The sequence below is a fragment of the Salvelinus fontinalis genome, unplaced genomic scaffold, assembly GCF_029448725.1.
Source record: "Salvelinus fontinalis isolate EN_2023a unplaced genomic scaffold, ASM2944872v1 scaffold_2061, whole genome shotgun sequence".
Lineage (NCBI taxonomy): Eukaryota > Metazoa > Chordata > Actinopteri > Salmoniformes > Salmonidae > Salvelinus > Salvelinus fontinalis.
In genome coordinates, this window is record NW_026602270.1 from 1 (window position 1) to 21,469 (window position 21,469).

Genomic DNA, 21,469 nt, shown 5'->3' on the forward strand with positions numbered 1-21,469 from the left:
GACCCCTGGGCATGGAGACACACACACCTCTGGTAATGGACTCTCCCTTCAGACACTCCACCTCCTCGATGGACACTCTTTCCAGTCAGATCTCGACTAAGAACCTCGAGGTTGCTAGGCTACATACTGCCAGACCACGTTATGCCAGACCACCAACTGAAAGACCTAGCAGTGACTCTGATCACTCTGGAACCTTGTCGACTGTGATGACCTGCTCACCACATTCAGCTAGCCACTCAGTGGTAGGTCATTTTGGTCATGAACATGTTCCCAGCTTTCACTCTTTGGGGGCTGTAGACATATTACTGCTTCCCTGTCTCCCATCTCCTGGGAAATCCATATCCAAGTACAGTTGCAAGAAAAAGTATGTGAACCCTTTGGAATTACCTGGACTTCTGTGTAAATTGGTCATAATGTTATCTGATCTTCATTTAAGTCACAACAATAGACAAACACAGTCTGCTCAAACTAATAACACACAAATAATTTTACTTTTTCATGTCTTTATTGAACACACCGTGTAAACATTTACAGTGCAGGGTGGAAAAAGTACACTCAGCAAAAAAATAAACCTCCCTTTTTTAGGACCCTGTCTTTCAAAGATAATTCGTATAAATCCAAATAACTTCACAGATCTTCATTGTAAAGGGTATAAACACTGTTTCCCATGCTTTTTCAATGAACCATAAACAATGAATGAACATGCATTTGTGGAACGGTCGTTAAGACACTAACAGCTTACAGACGATAGGCAATTAAGGTCACAGTTATGAAAACGTAGGAAACTAAATCAAATCAAATCAAATTTTATTTGTCACATACACATGGTTAGCAGATGTTAATGCGAGTGTAGCAAAATGCTTGTGCTTCTAGTTCCGACAATGCAGTAATAACCAACAAGTAATCTAACCTAACAATTCCACAACTACTACCTTATACACACAAGTGTAAAGGGATAAAGAATATGTACATAAAGATATATGAATGAGTGATGGTACAGAACGGCATAGGCAAGATGCAGTAGATGGTATAGAGTACAGTATATACATATGAGATGAGTAATGTAGGGTATGTAAACATAAAGTGGCATTGTTTAAAGTGGCTAGTGGTAAATTTTTACATAATTTCCATCAATTCCCATTATTAAAGTGGCTGGAGTTGAGTCAGTATGTTGGCAGCGTTTGCTAAATGTTAGCGGTGGCTGTTTAACAGTCTGATGGCCTTGAGATAGAAGCTGGTTTTCAGTCTCTCGGTCCCTGCTTTGATGCATCTGTACTGACCTCGCCTTCTGGATGATAGCGGGGTGAACAGGCAGTGGCTTGGGTGGTTGTTGTCCTTGATGATCTTTATGGCCTTCCTGTGACATCGGGTGGTGTAGGTGTCCTGGAGGGCAGGTAGTTTTCCCCCGGTGATGCGTTGTGCAGACCTCACTACCCTCTGGAGAGCCTTAAGGTTGTGGGCGGAGCAGTTGCCGTACCAGGCGGTGATACAGCCCGACAGGATGCTCTCGATTGTGCATCTGTAGAAGTTTGTGAGTGCTTTTGGTGACAAGCCGAATTTCTTCAGCCTCCTGAGGTTGAAGAGGCGCTGCTGCGCCTTCTTCACAACGCTGTCTGTGTGGGTGGACCAATTCAGTTTGTCCGTGATGTGTACACCGAGGAACTTAAAACTTTCCACCTTCTCCACTACTGACCCGTCGATGTGGATAGGGGGGTTACCCCCTATCGATGTGGATAGAGGGGGTAAAGAGGCCTTTCTACTGACTCTGAAAAACACCAAAAGAAAGATGCCCAGGGTCCCTGCTCATCTGTGTGAACGTGCCTTAGGCATGCTGCAAGGAGGCATGAGGACTGCAGATGTGGCCAGGGCAATAAATTGCAATGTCTGTACTGTGAGACGCCTAAGACAGCGCTACAGGGAGACAGGACGGACAGCTGATCGTCCTCGCAGTGGCAGACCTCGTGTAACAACACCTGCACAGGATCGGTACATCCAAACATCACACCTGCGGGACAGGTACAGGATGGCAACAACAACTGCCCGAGTTACACCAGGAACGCACAATCCCTCCATCAGTGCTCAGACTGTCCGCAATAGGCTGAGAGAGGCTGGACTGAGGGCTTGTAGGCCTGTTGTAAGGAAACCGGCAACAACGTCGCCAATGGGCACAAACCCACCATCGCTGGCCCAGACAGGACTGTCAAAAAGTGCTCTTCACTGACGAGTCATGGTTTTGTTTCACCAGGGTTGATGGTCGGATTCGCGTTTATCGTCGAAGGAATGAGCGTTACACCGATGCCTGTACTCTGGAGCGTGATCGATTTGGAGGTGGAGGGTCTGTCATGGTCTTGGGCGGTGTGTCACTGCATTATCGGACTGAGCTTGTTGTTATTCCAGGCAGTGTCAACGCTGTGCGTTACAGGGAAGAAAACCTCCTCCCTCATGTGGTACCCTTCCTGCAGGCTTATCCTGACATGACCCTCCAGCATGACAATGCCACCAGCCATACTGCTCGTTCTGTGCGAGATTTCCTGCAAGACAGGAATGTCCGTGTTCTGCCATGGCCAGCGAAGAGCTCGTATCTCAATCCCATTGAGCACGTCTGGGACCTGTTGGATCGGCGGGTGAGGGCTAGGGCCATCCCCTCCAGAAATGTCCTGGAACTTGCAGGTGCCTTGGTGGAAGAGTGGGGTAACATCTCACAGCAAGAACTGGCAAATCTGGTGCAGTCCATGAGGAGGAGATGCACTGCAGTACTTAATGCAGCTGGTGGCCACACCAGATACTGACTGTTACTTTTGATTTTGAACCCCCCCCTTTGTTCAGGGACACATTATTCCATTTCTGTTAGCCACATGTTCAGTTTATGTCTCAGTTGTTCAATCTTGTATGTTCATACAATTATTTACACATGTATCATATAATATAATTTCATGAAATCAGAAGTACAATACAGCAAATGAAAGATAAACATCTTGTGAATCCAGCCATCATTTCCGATTTTTAAAATGTTTTACAGCGAAAACACTATGTATTCATATTAGCTCACCACAATAGCCAAACACACAACGCTATTTATTCACCGCCAAGGTAGCTTTCACATAACCCAGAAATAGAGAAAAAATTAATCACTAACCTTTGGACAACTTCATCAGATGACAGTCTTATAACATCATGTTATACAATACATTTATGTTTTGTTCGAAAATGTGCATATTTAGAGCTACAAATCTGGGTTTTACAACGCAGCCATCGTCACAAATAGCACCAAAATGTCCAGAGATATTTTGGACAGTCACCTAATCTAACCAAAGAACTCATCATAAACTTTACTAAAAAATACATGTTGTACAGCAAATGAAAGATACACTGGTCCTTAATGCAACCGCTGTGTTAGATTTTTAAAAATAACTTTAGTACAACATACAGCATGCAATATTGTGAGACAGCGCCCTACAATTCTCCGCCTTGTTGGAACCAACATAAAATACAAAAATACGAAATAACATCATAAATATTCTCTTACTTTTGATGTTCTTCCATCAGAATGTTGTGCAAGGAGTCCTAGTTCCAGAATAAATTGTTGTTTGTTTTTAGAATGTCCATTTCTTCTGTCGAATTAGCAACTTTGGCTAGCCATGTGGAGCTCACGTGTCCAAGAAATGTTTGCGCCTGGAATGAAAAATTCCAAAAGTCCCAATAAACGTTGAATAAACTGGTCAAACTCGGTTGAAAAATCCTACTTTATGATGTTTTTCTCATATGTATCCAATAAAATCAGAGCCGGAGCATTTTGTCGTGTAAACCGAACGCATTTCAGAAGACAGTGAGGTTCCCTTGTGCACAGCTGACTACTGACAAAAGAGCGGACCTGTTACTCCAAAAGCTCTCATTCGGCCTCACATCAAGCTAGACACCCATTCAACCTTCTACTGCCTGTTGACATCTAGTGGAAGGCGTATGAAGTGCATACAGATCCATAAATATAAGCCAGTTGAATAGGCAGGCCCTGACACAGAGCCCCTTTTTCAGAATGTTCACTTCCTGTCTGGAAGTTTGCTGCCAAATTAGTTGTTTTACTCACAGATATAATTCAAACAGTTTTAGAAACTTCAGAGTGTTTTCTATCCAATAGTAATAATAATATGCATATTGTATGATCTAGAACAGAGTACGAAGCCGTTTAATTTGGGCATGATTTTTTCCCAAAGTAAAAACAGCGCCCCCCCTATTAAGAAGAAGTTAAGTTTGCTGAAAATAAATATAGTTGACAGTGAGAGGATGTTTCTTTTTTTGCTGAGTTTATGTGAACCCTTGGTTTTAATAAATGGTTGACCCTACTTTGGCAGCAATAACCTCAACGTTTTCTGTAGTTGCAGATCAGACCTGCGCAACGGTCAGGAGGAATTTTATACCATTCCTCTTTACAAAACTGTTGCAGTTTAGCAATATTCTTGGGATGTCTGGTGTGAACCTCTCTCTTGAGGCCCTGCCACAGCATCTCAATCGGGTTGAGGTCAGTACTCTGACTGGGCCACTACAGAAGGCATATTTTCTTCTGTTGTAGCCATTCTGTTGTTGATTTACTTCGGTGTTTTGGGTCGTTGTCCTGTTGCATCACCCAACTTCTGTTGAGCTTCAATTGGCGAACAACCTTAAATTCTCCAACAAAATGTCTTGATTAACTTGGCAATACATTTTTCCATTGATGATAGCTAGCTGTCCAGACCCAGAGGCAGCAAAGCAGCTCCAAACCATGATATGATGCTCCCTTCACCATACTTTACAGTTGGGATGAGGTTTTGATATTGGTGTGCTGTGCTTTTGTTTTCTCCACACAGTGTTGTGTGTTCCTTTCAAAAAACTCAACTTTAGTTTCATCTCCACAGAATATTTTGCCAGTAGCGCTGTGGAACATCCAGATGCTCTTTTGCAAACTTCAAACGTGCAGCAATGTTTTTATTTGGACAGTCGGTGGCTTCTTCCGTGGTGTCCTCCCATGAACACCATTCTTGTTTAGTGTTTTACGTATCGTAGACTCGTCAACAGAGATGTTAGGATGTTCCAGAGATTTCTTTAAGTCTTCAGCTAACACTCTAAGATTCTGCTTAACCTCATTGAGCATTCTGCGCTGTGCTCTTGCAGTCATCTTTGCAGGACGGCCACTCCTAGGGAGAGTAGGAACAGCGCTGAACTTTCTACATTTATCTACAGTTTGTGTAACCGTGGAGTGATGAACATCAAGGCTTTTAGAGATACTTTTGTAACCCTTTCCAGCTTTATGCAAGTCAACAATTCTTAATCTTGGGTCTTCTGAGATCTCTTTTGTTTAAAGCATGGTTCACATCAGACAATGCTTCTTGTGAATAGCAAACTCAAATTTTGTGAGTTTTTTTAGGGCAGGCAGCTCTAACCAACATCTCCAATCTCGTCTCAATGATTGTACTCCAGGTTAGCTGACTCCAATTAGCTTTTGGAGAAGTCATTAGCCTCGGGGTTCACATACTTTTTTCAACTTACACTGAATGTTTAAATGATGTATTCAGTAGAGACAAGAGAAATACAATAATTTGTGTGCTATTAGTTTAAGCAGAATGTGTTAATCTGTTGTTGTGACTTAGATGAAGATTAAATCTAATTTTATGACCAATTCATGCAGAAATTCAGATAATTCCAATAGGGTTCATATACTTTGTCTTGCCACTGTATTTGGATGATATGATGTAATATGCGATTGCCACTTTGGTAAATGTAAAAAGTCTAGATGAGGAAGATGATTAAGTTGCAACAATGGAGACCACACATTTGATATAGAATAATTGCAACAACAAAAAATGAAAGGTATACTTGTTATATTTACTTTAAAAATATTTTGGATATGGATTAACATGTGTTTTGATTTCCAACATACTGTAAATCTTAATCAATTCCGTTGATGTACCTTTCTGTTTTCATTAATACAGATTACTGTTAGGGACTTGCTGCTCATGATTGGGCACATAACTAGCTCAGTATTAGAGGAGGTAAATAGCATCCTGATCCCTGCCTTGGTTGACCTTATAAGGCTGAGAGCTTCAGAAAGTGATGCAGAGAGTATGCTCTCCATCAGCAAAGACACCAACGAAGATTCAACCCAGGGCTCTGTCAGCTGTACCTCCCTACTCTCCAAAGTCAATGTGATCTGTCTCACTCAGAGTCCTGACAGTAGGTCCTCCCCAATCTCCATTGATGAACCAGTCACTGCTGTCCAGACTTATTGTAGCAGCAGTTCTCTGTCCAGTGAGGAACGAGCACACTCTTCCTCCAGTCAGATCTCTACTAAGAACCTCCTGGCTACTTGGCCACGTTCTACCAGGCCCCAATCTGCCAAACCGTCACCTGCTAAACCGTCACCTGCTAAACCGTCACCTGCTAAACCGTCACCTGCTAAACCGTCACCTGCTAAACCACCATCTGCTAAACCACCATCTGCTAAACAACCACCTACTAAACCACCACCTGCTAAACTACGATCTGCTAAACCACAATCTGCTAAACCACAATCTGCTAAACCACTACTTTCTAAATTACAATCTGCTAAACCACCTTCTGCCACTGACTACTCTGGAACCTTATCTGCTGTGGTAGGTCGTGGGCATATCATCCCTGTCAAACTGACCTTGGCCCATTTCTCCTCCTTACTCTCCAGCAAAGAGACCAACACCAACCTCCCCTCCAGCAGCCGCCCCTCCTCGTGCTCTATCAAGCTTTTAGACAGAAGGAGTGACATTCCTTGCTCCCTGGCTGTGAGCTCTATTTCAACTGTTCCTGGACCTGACTCTAGCAGCAGCCCTATGCGGGAGAATCAATATGCTACTGAGGTCTCGTCGATCTGCCTCAGCCAAGATAGAAATGGCCAAGGAGGGAGTGTGACACCTCCAGCCCCTTTGGATGTTTCCCTCCCCTCCATTATTGAGCGGGCTGGCGGACTTGTATGTTCCGTCATCTCCCAGTCTTTAGCAATTGTGGAGGCGCAGACAAGTGTGAATGGTGAGAAGGGCTCTCCATCTCCCACCACAGTCTCCCATTCTCCTACAAGGGTGTTTGTCAGCCACTTAAGGAGTAGCCCACTAGGCGAGGACCTTGTAGATTCAACACTTGCGGATGTTATCTCTGTCCTGAAAATGGAGGGAATTTTTTCCTCCTCTCCGACTTTGGACGAGGAGCTGCTTGATCTCTCCTCCAGTTGTTCTTCATCATCCAGCGAAACACTGCAATGTGTGTCTGTTGGCCCTCTTGGCAGTGGGTCGGAGACGTCCTTCAAACTTCTTGGGGGTCGTACTCTGAGTATTGCCACCCCAACGGCCCATGTTATCACAGAGGACTTAGAAGTCTACAGTGATGAGATCATTGACGAAATCCTTATTATAATGAGGACCAAAAAAGATGATGACAGTGGAAGTGACGTCTCTGGTGCATCAACACCATGCAGCACACCAGCACCACAGAGCCGGTCCTCTTCTGCACTGAGGGGAGTGCTTCCCCATGACAGGAGGATACTCAGCACAACACTGCTTGGAATCCAGAACACACTAGACAGTGAAAGCCTCTCAGGAGAGTGCTCCATCTCACCACAGGACAATGCCAGAGTCCTGGAGATGATAAAGTTGCTGCAGAGGCGCCTTGATGGGACACCCTCAGAGTCCTCCATCCATATCACAGATGTGGCTGCACGCTTGGGCTTTCCTCTCCCGGTATCTCTCCATGCTCATCAGTCGTGTGTATTTGCCACTGACAAAGACCTGAAGGCAGAAAGAGTGAAGGGAGTCTTTGAAAGCCTGAGATCCCAGTTTATGAGCTACTCCATCAAGCCTGTGAGTAACATCATTACCAGGTCAACAACAAAGATGGCTGCCTCCAATCAGGTTAGTTTAGAGACACTCCAGGCAGCATCAGCAAAATCATCTGCTGTGGCTCAGAACCTTATTAGTTCGGTTTTATTTCAAGTTGCCAAGGTGTCCTGCTCTGATGACTTAGAGGGTCTGGGTGATCATCTCAGATGCCCCTCAACTTTGACCAGAGTTCTGACACCTTTGACCTCAGAGAAAGCTACACTGACACCTGCTGTTCTGAAGATCAGAAGGGAGATGTGTAAGGAAGTGGCCACTGAACTCCAGAGTTTCTTGATCAAGGAATCCCTTACTGGCACCCAGACACCATCCAATGGACATGCTTGCACTTCTGCTTCTGCCCCAAGGGAAGCTGTGCGGGACATCCTGAGGAAAACCAAAGAGGAGGCTTCCAACAAAAGCCTGAATAATATTTTCTCTGTTAATTTGGATGAGCGGCTCACAGACTCCATTGCTGATGCCTTATATCCAAAGCTGCATGACACATTGGAGTCCAAGAGAGAGATGCAGGCTTCTTATTACAGCTCCCAGATCAGCTGTAGCCTCAGCCCCTTCGAAGTTGAGAGCAGCCTAGAGCTCCAGGAGTTCACTGACCCACTATCTGAGTCAGTATTGTGTCTCCTGGATAGGACATTTGGAGATAAAGCTCAGAACTTAAAGACAGGCGGGGGTGTTTTACAATATGTCACAGACCCAACCTATAACAAGCTTTTGATTGGACCCCACACCAACAATGTCAATGTGGTTGTACACACGATTGCAGTAGAGGAGTTGCCTGTTGAGGGTTGTATTGCGCAAAGTGAGGCCATTCATGGCCTTCACAAGAAGCAAGAGTTACCTTCCAGCACCAGTGACAGAGGGAATGAGACCCCGAGCCCTACTAATTGCCTGCTGGAGGGTGTAGTGGGCAAACTGATACGGAAGATGCTATTTCAGGGCCTTGACATCCCTGAGGTACCCATGAACGACAGCCGCTCTGAGAGCTTTAAGCCACAGTATGAACTGGTTGCGAAGCTTTGTCCTCTGATGGTAAGGACAATCATGGCTACAACCATAGCCAATCAACCACCTACTATTCAAGAAGCAGTGATGTCTTCCGAGAACATCCATGTGAAAGAGCTGTGTGAGGCAGGTATCAAACCTCTCAAAGAGAACCATGTACCCGATGACTCTGAGACAAACATCATGGTCAGAAGGGCTTTGAGTGAAATTGAATCCTGTATGATTGAGACCTCCGCCAACGACTCTCCCAGTCTACATTCCACACCAGAGGTGGTTGTAGACCTGATCACCAAGCTGCTTCATGGGTATGAACTTCCCTCAGAGGACTTTGCATCACCTGTGTCATCCCCAACCACCACTCTCTCTGATGTGGCAATGGACATGGTGGTTTCTGTCCTTCGGGACCTGTCCGATTCCCCAGACGTTACCTCCGCATTGGAAATGACCAAGGATCTCAAGACGCCGTACTCCCGCCCCTCAAGTGCAAGGATTGTAAGTGCCCTCTGCAGAGAGCTGGAGGAGCACATGGGCTCTCCTGATGCTCTGAGGCGAGCTTTGAGGCGCGGCAGTGGGGAGATGACAACAGCCATTGCGAGTGCAGTCACCAGGGAAGTCAACCGTCTGGGTTCAATCGTACCTAAAGTCTCTGTCCGGCCGCTCTCCTCAGACATCTGCCTAAGGACAGACCAGGACAAGGTCACGGTTAAGAGCCGATGTGGCTCGGCTGAGGTGACGACATCCCAACCGGTGTATATTATTGTTCACGTAGAGGCGGTGATGGATATCATTGTCCGGCTGCGCGCTCTGATTGTTCCTCGGACCCAGGATAAACTGGCCAGCTGGACCCTAGTTGAGGATGTGACCAACAAGCTGTCCAGTGCTCTGTGGGTGAGGGTGACTAACAGGTGGAGGGAAGCAAATGTCTGCCTGAAGGCAACAGACATCTTTCAGTTGGTGCTGTCTGTGCATAGAAAGTTGATGCAACGCTATGGCACAGAGGAAGCCCTACAGAAGATACTGTGCCACAAGGCACCCAAGCTGCACAAGGACATTGTCTGTCTTGTCACAAACGGAATTATGGATGCACCATCCAAACTTCAAGGCACCAAAAATCTGGAATCTACACTCAACTTGAAAGAATTGACAGCCTTGTTTAATGAAATGACAACCCGTCAATCTTTGAATAAGAAAGCTGAGCAGAGCAGCATCAAGACTGAGATTGAACAGCCGGAGTGGTCCACTGTGGATCAAGTGACATCCGGTTCCAGCAGCTTCATTAGGGAGCTTATATTAGAAGAAGTCCTGATGAAGCTTGTCAAGAAGATATGCCGTATGCCAAAAAGGACCAACAAACATCAGCGCATCCAGATCAGTGATCTGGTGACTGAGCTGATCCGATTGTTCGATGATGAGGTGGCCAAATATCTGATTGAGGAAATGGGAAGCCAGCAAAAAAGCTTCAATTCTAAGATGACATCGAAGCTGGCAGATGCCATCTACACTGACCTTGGGAAGGTCAAGCGTTTGAAACGCTCCTTGAAAATTGACGATTTATTTGAGGATCAGGAGATGCTTTCCTTTGTCTCTGACATTGTTTCCCACAAGCTACTGGCCATCTTCAAACCCTCAGTGCCCAACCCATATGACCACGAGACCTCAGACCTTGAAGACTCATGCAGGGATGATGTGGAGGATGCGGAATCTGAGGGGGTGCATTATGCCACCGGCAGAAAGGTAAGACAAGCTCAGATTACTCTTGAATGGTCATTGGTTGTGCTTTTAAATATACCAGTAAATATAGTTGTATAATTATAGGAATATGTAAAGGAAGTGAAATTTATGTTTAATTGTGCATCTTTGAATTCTGATCACAGTCCAAGATGAGCATTGTCCTTAAAGACACTACAGACCAGCCAGAGATGTACATTGCTGTGGATTCTCCACCTATGAGTGAGTGTTCCTGCGGGGAAATGTTCTTATGGGACAATTATATATAAAGAAGTATAAAGAAGTAATAAATTATTGTTTTATCAGACAATTGTCCATCTGAAATTCTTACATATTTTCATCTTCTTGCCAGTTAAATTATCCAAGATGAGGAAAGGCATCCGGGGCTTCTTCTGGGGAGTCCAGAAGGCCTGGAAACGCTTGGTCACCTGCAAGTCCTCTGGGTCCTCTGATGGGTAGCCTGGATGACGTGCAGCCCATGTCAGTTGCTTTTGCCAGGCTACATCTGAGGAGAACACCACAACTGGCCTCAATACAACATTTTTATTTTTGTTGTTCATTTCTGTTTTCATTTTGAGTCCCCTAATGCTGCTCTATTTGAACCAGGCTGTCAGTGGACTAGCTTACCATTAGTTTATACTCCTTAAGGAAGATCCACTATAGGCTACTCAACACCAAAATTCCATCTGGGTCTTTTGATCCCTTATTAGCTCCCACTCCTGTAACTAGGAATGTGAGCTTCTAAATGTCATTCAGACATCTACAGCTTCTCCTGTGATTAGGAAGATAAGCTAAGAAGCCCAACCAATTGACTAGATGTGCTGTACATCTGATGCTCTCTCCCTATTGTAATCATTGATCCACGTCCATTGCAGCCTCTACATTTGATGTAGATATTTAGCCTAAATTAAAGAATTACAAGGAGGGTAGGCCGACAGCAGCTTCTACTCTTACGATTAGGAAAGTGGTGCTAAACTTTTTGGGATTTGAGGAACTATGTATTTTATTTTTCAATCACTTACATACTTTTTAATGGATGTTTTAATAAACCATTTGTATTGCAGATTTTGATTAATATTGTATCTTTCATAATTGTTCATTTTAATTTAGGTATTAATTTCATGACATGGGACTAAAGCGTAGTTGATACCCTACATAAGTACACAAGAAATAACTACAAGCAGCTACACAAAAAACACTCTACACAAGAACGCAGGATCAGCATTTTGTGAATCGTTCTTGTGTTACACACGAAGGGTATGAACTAGGCTTAGTCATTTTATGACTTCTATAAGGATATATAATGGTATCCATAGTGCAGTATTAAGATATTCATTATGGAGCTTTATATTATAGTAGAAATAATGTCAATGAATAAAAGTGAATTGATGTATGTCAACTTGATGGCGATATTTGCTTGCTCAACAAAAGCTATATTGGTGTTAGAAGGTCTGAAGTTGCATGACATTCACATATTTATTTAATTGGCACGGCCCTGAAAGAGGTAGAAAAGGCCTCAAGATGGCAACAAATATATTCTATCAGAAAATCGAATCAATGTATTTATCCCATGCGCTGAGTAGAACAGGTGAAATGCGTACTTACATCTTCCTCAAACTCTGCCTTGGCAGAGAAGGGCTTGATGAATCATATACAGTATATAGGGTGAATGGGGAAGACAAAGTATTGAAGTGCCTTTGAATGGGGTATGGTAGTATGTGCCAGGCACACCGATTTGAGTCTGTCAAGAACTGCAACGCTGCTGGGTTTTTGACGCTCAACATTGTCCCGTGTGTATCAAGATTGGTCCACCAACCAAAGGACATCCAGCCAGCTGGGGGTTGGCTCCTCTCTTGGGATAACATTTTCCATACTAAAAGCATGTATCTTCTTTAAAAGCACAGCCATGAGTGTATTTCTCCTGTGCGAGGATGAAGTGGACCGACAAATGCCTTCAAACCCCATTTGGAATTTGAGAGTGCCCCTGAGTTTAGACTGCGGGTCACTACATACACTCGCCAGCAGCAGTAAACCAAAGAGTGTAAAAGCAATGTATATTCAGTATTCACTCCCTTCATACATAGAGGAAGCACAGTGATGCTAAAGGAATGGGATCTGAACTTGACACAGCGGCATATCTGTAAAGTATGAGCAGGGTAAGGAGGTTTTCCTGACCACATGAACTGACCAGGGAAAACTCCTGACCCTGGACAAGGTCTTATTTTAGAGCAAAGAGGTGTTAGGCACTGTGTTGTCTGGTACAGAGAACATGAGTAAACTATAACAACAACATATTTTTTTAACACTCCATTTTGCCCTGGTGTTGATCTCTACTCCTGGGTCTTGAAGGTGGCAAGGACACACTCAAGAACACCCACATCAAACCACACCCCCAAGCCAACTCACGTTTGGCTTCTGTCATGGCCGCTTGAGGAGCAATCCAATAAAAACCAGGCCAAATCAGAAGGTGCAGTTATGGACATATGCCATCTATGGCCAAAAAGAGGCCTCTTAAAATGGACAAACTTAAACAAAGATGCTATATGTCATTGTGTATGGTGGCTGGGGATTGATTGTGAGATAGTGGTCTTTGTGCACCATGCTTGACCAGCTCCACCTCCTTCTGCAACCCCTTTACTTTCCATCAAAGCCCAGGGATCCTCTTCAAATGTATGTGCATGTGGAGTTGTGCTACGTCCTCATAACGCTTCTTAGTCGTAGTCTATGACCTACCCTCTAAGTAACCTGTAGTTAACCTGAGGTCACCCTCCCCGGTTCTGTCCCTCTCCATGTCTCCTGCAGGTCCTGCTCACAGCCAACCACCCAGAGCTAATATCTGCCATCCTACCCGACTTCCAAAGGAATATGAAGGAATATGTAGAATGTGACCTGCAGGACATTTTGCCACATTCAACCTAAAAATCTCCACCCACAGACCAATTAGGCACTGGAAAGATTGTGAGTAGTAAGACACACATTCTGCTCTTTAGAATCAACAACTAGATACCGTAAATGGTCACACTTATCAAGTTTCCATCCAACCCCTTTTACTGCGAGTAAAGTGCATGGTGGATAAAAAATAGGCCTGATGGAAACAGGAAATTTGTTGGTCAACTTTCCAAATGTCGTGAATAGTGAACACATCAAAACTATGAAAAAAACACATATAGAATCATGTAGTATCCAAAAAAGTGTTACACAATTCAAAATAGATTTGAGATTTGAGATTCTTCAAAGTAACCACTCTTTGCCTTGATGACAGCTTTGCACACACTTGGCATTCTCTCAACCAGCTTCACCTGGAATGCTTGCAGGGTGAACAAGGCTTTAGTGACAGCTCTTTCACAGACTCTCCTTCACAACCAGACAACTAACCATTCCACTACTGGAGAATCCTAGCATCATCCAGTTAGTCAATGGGCCTGGAACGAACTGTTGTAGTTGGACACTGGTCAGGCCCCAGAACAACAACCATCAATGGCTACTTTGTCTCCTCACTCTGTTAGGACACACTAATGTTCCGATCACCTTAAAGACTTAGAATCAGAGCTGTACAAATCAAATCAAATTGTATTAGTCACATGCGCCGAATACAACAGGTGTAGGTAGACCTTACAGTGAAATGCTTACTTACGAGTCCCTAACCAACAATGCAGTTTAAAAAAATACAGATAAGAATAAGAGATCAAAGTAACAAGTAATTAAAGAGCAGCAGTGAAATAACAATAGCGAGACTGTATACAGGGGGGTACCGATCAGAGTCAATGTGCGGGGGCACCGGTTATTTGAGGTAGTATGTACATGTGGGTAGAGTTATTGAAGTGACTATGCATAGATGACAACAGAGAGTAGCAGCGGTGTAAAGAGGGTGTGTGGGGGGGGTACTGAAAATAGTCTGGGAAGCCATTTGACTAGATGTTCAGGAGTCTTATGGCTTGGGGGTAGAAGTTGTTTAGAAGCCTCTTGGACCTAGACTTGGCGCTCCGGTACCGCTTGCGGTGCGGTAGCGGAGAGAACGGTTTATGACTAGGGTGGCTGGAGTTTTAGACAATTTTTAGGGCCTTCCTCTGACACCGCGTGGTATAGAGGTCCTGGATGGTAGGAAGTTTGGCCCCAGGGATGTACTGGGTCGTACGCACTACCTCTGTAGTCTCTTGCGGTCGGACGCCAAGCAGTTGCCATACCAGGCAGTGATGCAACCAGTCAGGATGCTCTCCATGGTTTAGCTGTAGAACCTTTTGAGGATCTGAGGACCCATGCCAAATCTTTTCAGTCTCCTGAGGGGGAAAAGGCATTGTCATGCCCTCTTCATGACTGTCTTGCTTGGACCATGTAAGATTTTTGGTGATGTGGACACCAAGGAACTTGAAGCGCTCAACCTGCTCCACTGCAGCCCCGTCGATGAGAATGGGGGCGTGCTCGGTCCTCTTTTTCCTGTAGTCCACAATCATCTCCTTTGTCTTGATCACATAAATATATTTTCAATTTGAGGTCTTTCCCTGTGTTGAAAGTATAGTTTGGTGGTAAGGGCAGTGTCCTGTTTTTTTGGGAGCAGTTTTCTGTTGTGTACATTGCATATGTCTTAGTAAAACGCCCTTGATGTTTATTATGATGTTATGGAGGTGGGGAGGGAATGCAACAATATTGTATATTGTTTGGGGAAAAAATATGGGGTCAATTTCACGCCTTAAATATTGAATTCAAAATAAAATAAATTGTAAACATCAGAAATAAAGTTGAAAATGTGAAGAATGAGAGAAGTGATGGATGTTAAGAGAATCGTTTGTAGATTTGCAAACAAAATGAGCAAAACTAATTTAAAAGCAGAACAAATTATTTGAAAACGAATTAAAAAATAGTCTTTCATTTTAACTTTTCAAACAACCAACCCTATTGAATCGATTTCGCTCTTGCCTGCAGTTACTACCTTTGGGTAGATGACTTGGATCTTTGCTTTCCCTGCCAGTTTTTTTTTCGATTGCGAGTTTTGGTGGTTTTATTTTGTCCTACTCAGTTGTGTAATTTTATGATTTCATGTCTATAGACTGTTTAGTGAGGAGCTAAACCGGAAATTGCTTCTGCTACATTTTTCATGTACCATCCCTGAGATGACTAGAAACGAGTGCATTACAACGGAACGACTTGATCAGTGTAGTGTTGGCTGACTACACAGTTGTCTTTGCTATCTTTGATTTGTATTTGTTCGATCTTAGCTAGCTACTTAGCTGGCTACATAGCCGTCTTTGTATCGGTGATAATTGTGTAGTTATCAAGGTTCGCTGAGGTTCGCTAGCCAGGTATTCTCGCCCTAACGTAACGTAGTCAACCCTGCTAGCTAGCCAGCTAGCCACCGATTAGCAGCACTGTAGAAACGATTACATTACAACGGAACGACTTGACTTGTGTAGTGTTAGCTAGCTACATAGTTTTCTTTGCTATCTTTTTATCTAAGATAATTGTGTAGCTTTGAGTAATTATCGGTTAGCTAGCCAGCTATTTTTCGCCTGCCGCGCTGCCGTCCTCCTACCTAGCCAACACTGCTAGCTAGCCAACTTCTACCGAATAGCAGCACTGTAGAAACTTACATTACAACGGAACGACTTGATTAGCGTAGTGTTAGCTAGTTGTCTTTCCTGTCCTTGTATCCATGATAATTGTGTAGTTTAGAGAAATTTAGTGAAATTGTCGAGGTTACCTAGCCAGCTTCACTTTCAACAACGTAGCCACTGCTAGCCAGGCTACTTCACCAGCCAGCAGTACTATATCATTTTAGTCAATAAGATCTTGTATTTTATTCTTATTTTTTGCAACGTAAGCTTAACTTTCTGAACATTCGAGACGTGTAGCCCACTTGTCATTCTAATCTCCTTTACATTAGCGTAGCCTCTTCTGTAGCCTGTCAACCATGTGTCTGTCTATCCCTGTTCTCTCCTCTCTGCACAGACCATACAAACGCTTCACACCGCGTGGCCGCGCCCACCCTAACCTGGTGGTCCCAGCCCGCACGACCCACGTGGAGTTCCAGGTCTCCGGTAGCCTCTGGAACTGCCGATCTGCGGCCAACAAGGCAGAGCTCATCTCAGCCTATGCGTCCCTCCAGTCCCTCGACTTCCTGGCACTGACGGAAACATGGCTCACCACAGATAACACTGCTACTCCTACTGCTCTCTCTTCGTCTGCCCACGTGTTCTCGCACACCCCGAGACCTTCTGGTCAGCGGGGTGGTGGCACCGGGATCCTCATCTCTCCCAAGTGGTCATTCTCTCTTTCTCCCCTTACCCATCTGTCTATCGCCTCCTTTGAATTCCATGCTGTCACAGTTACCAGCCCTTTCAAGCTTAACATCCTTATCATTTATCGCCCTCCAGGTTCCCTTGGAGAGTTCATCAATGAGCTTGATGCCTTGATAAGCTCCTTTCCTGAGGACGGCTCACCTCTCACAGTTCTGGGTGACTTTAACCTCCCCATGTCTACCTTTGACTCATTCCTCTCTGCCTCCTTCTTTCCACTCCTCTCCTCTTTTGACCTCACCCTCTCACCTTCCCCCCCTACTCACAAGGCAGGCAATACGCTTGACCTCATCTTTACTAGATGCTGTTCTTCCACTAACCTCATTGCAACTCCCCTCCAAGTCTCCGACCACTACCTTGTATCCTTCTCCCTCTCGCTCTCATCCAACACTTCCCACACTGCCCCTACTCGGATGGTATCGCGCCGTCCCAACCTCCGCTCTCTCTCCCCCGCTACTCTCTCCTCTTCCATCCTATCATCTCTTCCCTCTGCCCAAACCTTCTCCAACCTATCTCCTGATTCTGCCTCCTCAACCCTCCTCTCCTCCCTTTCTGCATCCTTTGACTCTCTATGTCCCCTATCCTCCAGGCCGGCTCTGTCCTCCCCTCTCGCTCCGTGGCTCGACGACTCATTGCGAGCTCACAGAACAGGGCTCCGGGCAGCCGAGCGGAAATGGAGGAAAACTCGCCTCCCTGCGGACCTGGCATCCTTTCACTCCCTCCTCTCTACATTTTCCTCTTCTGTCTCTGCTGCTAAAGCCACTTTCTACCACTCTAAATTCCAAGCATCTGCCTCTAACCCTAGGAAGCTCTTTGCCACCTTCTCCTCCCTCCTGAATCCTCCTCCCCCCCCCCCCCCCCCTCCTCCCTCTCTGCAGACGACTTCGTCAACCATTTTGAAAAGAAGGTCGACGACATCCGATCCTCGTTCGCTAAGTCAAACGACACCGCTGGTTCTGCTCACACTGCCCAACCCTGTGCTTTGACCTCTTTCTCCCCTCTCTCTCCAGATGAAATCTCGCGTCTTGTGACGGCCGGCCGCCCAACAACCTGCCCGCTTGACCCTATCCCCTCCTCTCTTCTCCAGACCATTTCCGGAGACCTTCTACCTTACCTCACCTCGCTCATCAACTCATCCTTGACCGCTGGCTACGTCCCTTCCATCTTCAAGAGAGCGAGAGTTGCACCCCTTCTGAAAAAACCTACACTCGATCCCTCCGATGTCAACAACTACAGACCAGTATCCCTTCTTTCTTTTCTCTCCAAAACTCTTGAACGTGCCGTCCTTGGCCAGCTCTCCTGCTATCTCTCTCAGAATGACCTTCTTGATCCAAATCAGTCAGGTTTCAAGACTAGTCACTCAACTGAGACTGCTCTTCTCTGTATCACGGAGGCGCTCCGCACTGCTAAAGCTAACTCTCTCTCCTCTGCTCTCATCCTTCTAGACCTATCGGCTGCCTTCGATACTGTGAACCATCAGATCCTCCTCTCCACCCTCTCCGAGTTGGGCATCTCCGGCGCGGCCCACGCTTGGATTGCGTCCTACCTGACAGGTCGCTCCTACCAGGTGGCGTGGCGAGAATCTGTCTCCTCACCACGCGCTCTCACCACTGGTGTCCCCCAGGGCTCTGTTCTAGGCCCTCTCCTATTCTCGCTATACACCAAGTCACTTGGCTCTGTCATAACCTCACATGGTCTCTCCTATCATTGCTATGCAGACGACACACAATTAATCTTCTCCTTTCCCCCTTCTGATGACCAGGTGGCGAATCGCATCTCTGCATGTCTGGCAGACATATCAGTGTGGATGACGGATCACCACCTCAAGCTGAACCTCGGCAAGATGGAGCTGCTCTTCCTCCCGGGGAAGGACTGTCCGTTCCATGATCTCGCCATCACGGTTGACAACTCCATTGTGTCCTCCTCCCAGAGCGCTAAGAACCTTGGCGTGATCCTGGACAACACCCTGTCGTTCTCCACCAACATCAAGGCGGTGGCCCGTTCCTGTAGGTTCATGCTCTACAACATCCGCAGAGTACGACCCTGCCTCACACAGGAAGCGGCGCAGGTCCTAATCCAGGCACTTGTCATCTCCCGTCTGGATTACTGCAACTCGCTGCTGGCTGGGCTCCCTGCCTGTGCCATTAAACCCCTACAACTCATCCAGAACGCCGCAGCCCGTCTGGTGTTCAACCTTCCCAAGTTCTCTCACGTCACCCCGCTCCTCCGCTCTCTCCACTGGCTTCCAGTTGAAGCTCGCATCCGCTACAAGACCATGGTGCTTGCCTACGGAGCTGTGAGGGGAACGGCACCTCAGTACCTTCAGGCTCTGATCAGGCCCTACACCCAAACAAGGGCACTGCGTTCATCCACCTCTGGCCTGCTCGCCTCCCTACCACTGAGGAAGTACAGTTCCCGCTCAGCCCAGTCAAAACTGTTCGCTGCTCTGGCCCCCCAATGGTGGAACAAACTCCCTCACGACGCCAGGACAGCGGAGTCAATCACCACCTTCCGGAGACACCTGAAACCCCACCTCTTCAAGGAATACCTAGGATAAAGCAATCCTTCTGCCCCCCCCCCCTTAAAAGATCTGATGCACTATTGTAAAGTGGCTGTTCCACTGGATGTCATAAGGTGAATGCACCAATTTGTAAGTCGCTCTGGATAAGAGCGTCTGCTAAATGACTTAAATGTAAATGTAAATGTAAATGACTAATACAAGAAATGATTGACAGTCATTTTCAGCGATCTATATAACCGGTCTAGTTTCCTGATCATATTGGAGCTCCCTGCTATGTGTTGCTCTGGATGTCTTAGTCTATCATCTGTAACTAGATGCTTAAAAACCTGTAGAATGAGAGTAGTTACTCAATATTTTTCTGTATCTCAAGGCTCAAACTCCTATGGGTCCATTCGGCAAAACCCCTCCCACCATCACCGACCGAAGTTGCAGCCATTGTGTCCTTTCCAAGTCGCCTATATTTTTTGTATTTAATTACTTGTAAACTTCATACTTTTTATTAGTTCCAATAGGCCTCCAGTGTTGTTTGCTTGAATAGTCACTGAGGCTGTATTTAACGTTAAACAATAGTTATTTCAGATGCAGCAGTTTTAGATACTTAGCTAACTAGCATTGATAGCTTAGCACCAAAGATACAGGCTGAGAGTCTAGGATTCCTGTACATTTTTCCTGTAAATGTCTTCTAGCAGGCTTAATGTTACATCAGAATTTCTGAACCAAGAGGAGCAACATCACAAGACTTTCTTGAATGCTTGTGAATCAAACCAAGAAGACCAGGGCGAGGTTTGAGAAGTGGAAAATTCTTGCATTGGTTGTTAATTTTGTCAATCTAAAGGCACAACCAGAATTCGAGCCAATATTAAGTAGTTGAACATGTTACTCCACAAACTTGTGAAAATTACATATTTTCATTTGAGTCAAAAACAACTTTATCGATGGAGCCTTTTGATTTGACAGCATGCGATTTGAGATTCTTGGATCCAACGGCCGTGTCTTTGTGAGACGCAGAGTAGGTGAACGGATGATTTCTGCATGTGTGATTTCCACCGTGAAGCATGGAGGAGGAGGTGTGATGGTGTGGGTGTGCTTTGCTTTATTTAGAGTTCAAGGGACTCTTAACCAGCATGGCTACCACCGCATTCTGCAGCGATACGCCAGCCCATCTGGTCTGTGTTTAGTGGGAGTGTCATTTGTTTTTCAACAGGACAATGACCTAACCCACCTCCAGGCTGTGTAAGGGCTATTTGACCAAGATGAGTGATGGAGTGATGCACAAGATGACCTGGCCTCCACAATCACCTGATCTCAACCCAATTGAGATGGTTTGAGATTAATTGGACCGCAGAGTGAAGGAAAAGCAGCCAACAATTGCTCAGCATATGTGGGAACTCTTTCAAGACTGTTGGGAAAGCATTCCAGGTGAAGCTGGCTGATAGAATGCCAAGAGTGTGCAAAACTGCTATCAATATATTTTGATTTTTTTAACACTTTTTTGGTTACTACATGATTCCATATGTGTTTCCTAGTTTTGATGTCTTCACTATTCTACAATGTAGAAAATAATAAAAATAAAGAAAAACCCTTGAATGAGTGGGTGCATCCAAACTTCTGACTGGTACTGTATAGCTTACACCAAAGGGTAAAATCTATATATTTTGAGCAAAATAGTGCGTCTCGGCGTCTGTGGTCTATGATTTATGCTTAATGATGTGGACTGTAAATTACACCATAATGGGGGTAGGCCTGGGCTCACAGAAATAAGAATGAATAGAATGGGCTTGGAACTCTAACCCTGGAAATTGACTGGTAAACTCATGGGTACACTGCCAACGGCTGCCTGGTATTGTGACGCAATCATTTCAATTGTAGTTTTGAATTTCTCTTCATTCTTATTTCTAAGCCAGTTTTATACTCAGTACCATTCAAGCTTTGGCAACCTCAGATGAAGTACGATGTTTTACCGGCTCATTTTGGAGACCAACGTAGACTAGACCTGTAGCATGGACAGCGACGAGGCCCGAAAAGTAAGTAAATTTCTT

General features: G+C 45.2%; 1 protein-coding gene across 2 annotated transcripts; it reads left to right on the top strand.

Moving 5' to 3' along the window:
* The first annotated feature begins 10 nt into the window (after nucleotides 1-10).
* LOC129850480 (uncharacterized) lies at nucleotides 11-11,682 on the top strand. 2 transcript variants are annotated; one of them, XM_055916868.1, is made up of 5 exons: nucleotides 11-242; nucleotides 5,964-6,623; nucleotides 6,689-10,625; nucleotides 10,766-10,841; nucleotides 10,972-11,682. In XM_055916868.1, exons 2-5 carry the CDS (start codon nucleotides 6,229-6,231, stop codon nucleotides 11,076-11,078), a joined length of 4,515 nt encoding a protein of 1,504 aa, XP_055772843.1. In that variant the 5' UTR covers nucleotides 11-242; nucleotides 5,964-6,228; the 3' UTR covers nucleotides 11,079-11,682. The 2 variants fall into 2 exon arrangements, with proteins under 2 accessions (XP_055772843.1, XP_055772842.1); XM_055916867.1 differs by lacking the exon at nucleotides 11-242 and having other exon boundaries at nucleotides 1,216-6,623.
* The last annotated feature ends 9,787 nt before the right edge of the window (nucleotides 11,683-21,469 follow it).